The sequence below is a fragment of the Candoia aspera genome, chromosome 1, assembly GCF_035149785.1.
Source record: "Candoia aspera isolate rCanAsp1 chromosome 1, rCanAsp1.hap2, whole genome shotgun sequence".
NCBI lineage: Eukaryota > Metazoa > Chordata > Lepidosauria > Squamata > Boidae > Candoia > Candoia aspera.
In genome coordinates, this window is record NC_086153.1 from 175,467,041 (window position 1) to 175,473,225 (window position 6,185).

General features: G+C 39.4%; 1 protein-coding gene across 1 annotated transcript; it reads right to left on the minus strand.

Moving 5' to 3' along the window:
• Nucleotides 1-2,882: 2,882 nt before the first annotated feature.
• Nucleotides 2,883-5,619, minus strand: ICOS (inducible T cell costimulator). The gene is made up of 3 exons (XM_063291766.1): nucleotides 5,297-5,619; nucleotides 3,515-3,630; nucleotides 2,883-2,983 (listed from the first exon to the last, which is right to left on the minus strand). The coding sequence occupies exons 1-3, from the start codon at nucleotides 5,532-5,534 to the stop codon at nucleotides 2,912-2,914; spliced, it is 426 nt and encodes a 141-aa protein (XP_063147836.1). The 5' UTR covers nucleotides 5,535-5,619; the 3' UTR covers nucleotides 2,883-2,911.
• Nucleotides 5,620-6,185: the final 566 nt, after the last annotated feature.

Genomic DNA, 6,185 nt, shown 5'->3' on the forward strand with positions numbered 1-6,185 from the left:
TATGGCAACCAGCTTGATTGATAACTGGCAAATAGAGGGAGAAAATGTAGAAGCAGTGAAAGACTTTGTATTCCTAGGTGCAAAGATTACTGCAGATGCTGACTGCAGTCAGGAAATCAGAAGACGCTTAATCCTTGGAAGAAGAGCAATGACAAATCTCGATAAAATAGTTAAGAGCAGAGACATCACACTGACAACAAAGGCCCGCATAGTTAAAGCAATGGTGTTCCCTGTAGTAACATATGGCTGCGAGAGCTGGACCATAAGGAAGGCTGAGCGAAGGAAGATCGATGCTTTTGAACTGTGGTGTTGGAGGAAAATTCTGAGAGTGCCTTGGACTGCAAGAAGATCCAACCAGTCCATCCTCCAGGAAATAAAGCCAGACTGCTCACTTGAGGGAATGATATTAAAGGCAAAACTGAAATACTTTGGCCACATAATGAGAAGACAGGACACCCTGGAGAAGATGCTGATGCTAGGGAGAGTGGAAGGCAAAAGGAAGAGGGGCCGACCAAGGGCAAGATGGATGGATGATATTCTAGAGGTGACGGACTCGTCCCTGGGGGAGCTGGGGGTGTTGACGACCGACAGGAAGCTCTGGCGTGGGCTGGTCCATGAAGTCACGAAGAGTCGGAAGCGACTAAACGAATAAACAACAACAAAGGTAAAGATTTCCCTTGACATTAAGTCCAGTCATGTCCAACTCTAGGGGGCGGTGCTCATCTCCGTTTCACAGCCGAAGAGGCAGCGTTTGTCCGTAGACACTTCCGTGGTCATGTGTCTGGCATGACTAAACGGAACGCCGTTACCTGCCCGCCGAAGTGGTACCTATTAATCGACTCACATTTGTATGTTTTCGAACTGCTAGGTTGGCAGGAGCTGGGACTAGCAACGGGAGCTCACCCCGTCATGCGGATTCGAACTGCCAACCTTCCGATCAGCAAGCTCAGCAGCTCAGCGGCTTGACCCGCAGCACCACCACGTATATAATGTAATATATACATTACAAGCAGTAAAATCTTGATCACCATTCTATGAGCCCAAATTTTTCACAACTGGTTGCAGATCTGCATCTCTGCTTTTTAAATCTGTGATTCAGTACTGTTACTTATTTATGTATTTATGTCCCTTTGAGGCAGTGTTGACTCCTGGCAACTGCCTGGACTAGTCCCTGCAGTTTTCTTGGCAAGATTTCAGAAGTGGCTTGCCATTGCCTCCTTCCTAGGGCTGAGAGAGAGTGACTGGCCCAAGGTCACCCAGCTGGCTTTGTGTCTAAGGCGGGACTAGAACTCAGGGTTTCCCGGTTTCTAGCCTGGTGCCTTAACCATTGCACCACACTGGCTCTCATTACCATTTATTATATCAATTTCAAACTTCCAATACTGGTTATAACAAAGATAGTATATAATTTATAGTATCAGATGAACAAAAAAATAAATGGTGAGCTGGTCTGTCATAAGCTTTAATACAAGATATTGCTATGATCATTAACCACATTTTGTCTAGCATTTTTTTTCCAATGCAAAAGATTAGAAAGAAATTTGCCAGATTTCTACTATATGGGTTATAGATTGGACCACCACAAGATAAGAAATTTGCAGAACCTCCACTATATTAGGTGTTCCATTGTCAAATCTGGCCCCAAATATTTGTTTATTGAATACAAGTTATCTACTACAACTAGATTGCCACATTAGTTTTCATGAAGCCACATAGTGAAAGTTTAGTTAATCTACTGCTGGTTAACATCTGAATATCACACTTACTGGCCTTGCAGAAATTACTTGATAAAACTTCCTTGTCTGCTGATATCCCTTCGATATTCATAGTAGCCAGCGTTAAAATTGGCCCTGAGAAGGGCCCTTTGTTTACAAGAGACGTTTCCTGCATTCCTCCCATTTCCTGAGACGTGCCCTTTGGGACCAACATGCACACAGAGTGACTTGCTGGTCAGAAACACCTCTGCCATCAATGCGGCCCGGTATTGGGCTAGAGCTATATAAATTTTATATTTTTATTAAATGTGTTTAACTTTTTAACTTTTAATTAATACTGTCCTCCTTTCTATTTCCTGCATTTCTGACAGGAAACAAGACGAAGCAGTCTGAAAAGGATGCAAAGGGGAGGTCATAATCATTGTTTTAATTATTTGCAATAATATACATAACAAATGATAGCTGTTGCAGCTATTCTATTAGGTACTTCACTGAAGTAGATTGTCTTAGTTGCTGGTTAAAGCAAAATCAAAAAAGGAAAGCTAAAAGCTTAATATCTCCATTTTAATGGGGTTATAACCATTTATGACTGGGAAATACCATATTCTAGTTGTTCAGTCTATGAAGAATAGCTTGGACAAACACAACAGTAATCTGATTTACTTTCTTCCTGGGCACCAATCACTGCCCAGTGTCGGCAGAGAAATCTGAAGCCAAAACCCAAGACTGAAAAAGGGTGGAAGTTTCTTACATCTTATGCTCCCTCTGACTTATCCGGGAATTCAGACAGAAAAACAAAACTCTGAATGTTACAAGGTTTTTTTAATTTAAAAAAGAGAAGGATTGTCCTGCTATAATATTCCAGCTTTCCATTAATCCTTGAGTCTTTGGTTCACACCAGAAATAACAGTGGGCAAGGCGGTCCTAGTTTCTAGAACTGGTATTATGGAAGGATGCAGAATTGACAAGTGGAGAACAACCTTGATGGCATTGAGGTGCTGTGCTGGGTTGCTCCTCTGCAATCCGTCATAGAAGTTTCTTGTTTTACAATTTTTTCTGATGAAGCCAAAGTTCAGAAGAAAGAGAAGGGCAAGAAGAGTAAGCCAGGCCTTTGAAAGTAAATTAAGTCCAAGGTCAACTCTGACCCCACTGCTTGACTGAACCCACCTTACGTATTATTTCGGGATGCTGCATTTTTATCTAGGTTTCACTGCTGCCATGGACATGTATTCAGTGCTGTTGTCATGAGTGCTGGCACGTTGGCAGACCTGGGAATAAAAAGGAAATGGTGTGGATTTCAGATTAAGAATGTTGATTAACGTGGTCAACTTTTATTTTTTGAGATGACCAAAACCATGCAAAAGTGAGATAATGGCAAATTCAGGGTAAAAAAAAAAAGGATCACCACCCCTGTTCACTTTCTGCTGGATGCTTACCAAGTGACTTCAGAGCTCAGCTGGGCCCACCATTAATTGTTAATCCTTCTGCAGCCAGCAATCAGAGGAATTGCTTTCTCAGATATTTTTGCTGATGTTCACAGCCTTCTCTCTCCCTTTCCCTTAGTTCTAAAGCTTCAGACCACTAAATCAATAAACAACTCCATCTTATACAAATTAAAAGTAAACTGCTGCCACTTGTGACTGAATTCCAATAGTAAATAAATGGCTTAGATTTATTCTTCAAAGTGGTTTCCATTCCACATGCTGACATAGTATGTCTCTGAATCTCACAAAATGAAAGCTGTGTTACTATATCTTGGGCAGAAACCGGACTTGAAGAAGGCTGTGGAAATCACTTACCGCACTTCTGAAACAGCAGCTTATTGAAGAAAAGATGCAGGCAACAAAGAAAAAAACAGTGAGCCCGATAAGGATCCATGATGTAAGTTCCGATAACCAGCACGACTCTTCTGAATCTGGGGCAGAATCAAATCAGTACTTATAATTAAGACTCGAGACTAACAAGCATCTTTGTGAATTGTGTAATATGGCCCAAAGATTTGGCCAATTTTCTTTTTGAACTGACTGATGATCAGCTACATCCATAAACACCTCTTGAGGTAAGATTATAGACACAGGTAGAGGGAAGGGATGAAGCCAAGAGAAATTAGCAAAGCTGCCAACCATCCTGTCTTTCTGACTCAGAAATGAAGTTTGACGGGAAGAACCCCTGGACTGCTATTTTTCCATCTTCAGCAGTTGAATTTTAATGATGAGAAAAGATGCAACTGATGGAATTTTCCCCTCTATACACACCTTATAGATATGTGAAGCTTTTCAGGCTTGGGCCTGATAACTAAATGCATGAAATGCCTCTTCTACCCTTTTCTATTTCACTTAATGTATAGATACATTTTGTTCAGAGATACATATTCTGGCTCTGGATCCATGACCTTAAGAATAGCAAGCCCAAAAAGTTAACGAGATAAAACTTTCCTCACTTACTTTATGTACCCAGCAGGAAAATGCTAATAAGTAGATGTTGCCAGAATGAAGATCTCCATAATTATGTATCTGTATAGTTAAGAAACAAGCTTTTTCCTTTTTTTAATGGAAAAAAATGCATTTAAAAATAAGTTTTTTTAAGATAAGGATCTATAAATAATCTGTGGCATCTGGCACTCCTCAAAGAATGCATTCCATACCTTCCATTTATATTCTGCTTTTCAGCCATCTGGTTGCTATAATCTTATAATAATAAAGTAGTTTGATTAAAATGCAATAAAACTGCAATTAAAATTACATTTAAAATCTATCAGTTTAAAAAAATCTACAGAATGTCAAATATGACCATCAGGAATAACTAGAATACAAGCATAATCCATCAACTGCAAGGAAAATCTGGCCAGCCGTTCTACTAATCCAGGTGTAGAACATGGCCTGCAAGGACCATATACTCGATTGCCTTCCCATGGTGACTACTGATGAGCATGGGAATTGGCTTCACTGTCAAAGCATTGCATGTGAGGGGATAAAATATTGGTGGATGGGAGAATCTATGGGGCTATACTTGTTGGGATGTATTTAAATATGGAGGTCATCAAGGGATGCACGTGTATTAGTGAAGACCTTAGAAAGAGAGAGAGAGAGAGAAAAAAGGACTCTGCTCTTTCATCATTTTGCCCCAGCTGCATCTTCCAACTTATTGCTGTTTGATCTCCAGTAGTCCTGGAACACTAAAAACTGCTTGCAATTTTATTAAGGTGGAAGTGAAGGCATGGGTGGAATAATGATGAAGAAATGGCTCTCAATAGATCACACATGGACCTGGTGGGATTTGTAGAAATTGGGCTTCTCCTAAAAGGTATCATGAGTGTTGTTCCATTACACATTTATATTACATGCCTCTTTTCAGAAAGGCTATTTATGCTAGTTGAGAAGAGGACCACACTTTCCCAACAAGCTGGTGGCATTTTCCCAGAATTCAATGTCTTTACAATGGACATCAAAGAAGAAAAATGTGTTCTCTGAAATAAGAGGAACAGTATGACAAGTAGGAATGATTTGACAAAAGGAATTGGTCCTTTAAATCATACTTTGCTAGATTTATTTAATTGTGTTCTCAAAAAAATGATAATTTACCTTGAATATAGAGATGTTTTTCATTCACTTTGCAACAACGATAGGTTGGAGTAAGACCTTGTAGGCAGCAGACGTAAGTATCACTATCCTTGCTTTTTAAATTTCTGAGAGTGAATGATACAGTCTCATTTGAATGGACTGGTTCACAGAATTCATTTGTTCTTTTAGAATTGTTTTTTCCATTGTCTATATAAAGAGAACAGACTTCTTGATTGCTCTGCCCCTTAAACAGTTTCATATGGAAACCTTTCACATTGCTGGGCAAAGGACAATTCAAAGTAAAGTTTTCTCTTGGAAATTCATCTGCGAGCTGAGGATGGTTGATGATACCATTCTCTGTAGAAAGAAGGAAACAGTTAACAAGCAACAAACAACAAACAAACAACAAACAACAAGAAAACATTGCCATGGGAAGTAAGCAGTTGTCTGTTTCTTTAACAAAGAAATATGTAGAGGAAAAATAAAGGTAAAAGAAGGAAATGAGCTAAGGCTTTTTCTAGATATCCTGCTTCATATATTATTTAATCCCACAATTATCTATATAATGATTCAGGTATCTCCCCTGCCTTTTTGATCTTCTTCAAAAACAAGTTGTTAATTTTTCTTTAGAATTTCAGCATTTGCAATTAGTCCTCACAAGTGTGCAGGTGACTTGTCCAAGGTAGCCTTTCCTGTCTGTGACATCACAACATTCAAGCAAATATTGTAACAGCCAGATAAGGCATAAGAGGGACAGGGCCCATTACAATACCGATGCAGATCAACCATTTGTTACTGGATGATGCAGTCTCATGTCTGTGTCACTAATAATTTAAGTTTTCATTATATTTCTTTTAAAAATAATGAATAGGCTGCCTCAATCACCACAACAACTTTAGGTGGCATAGAA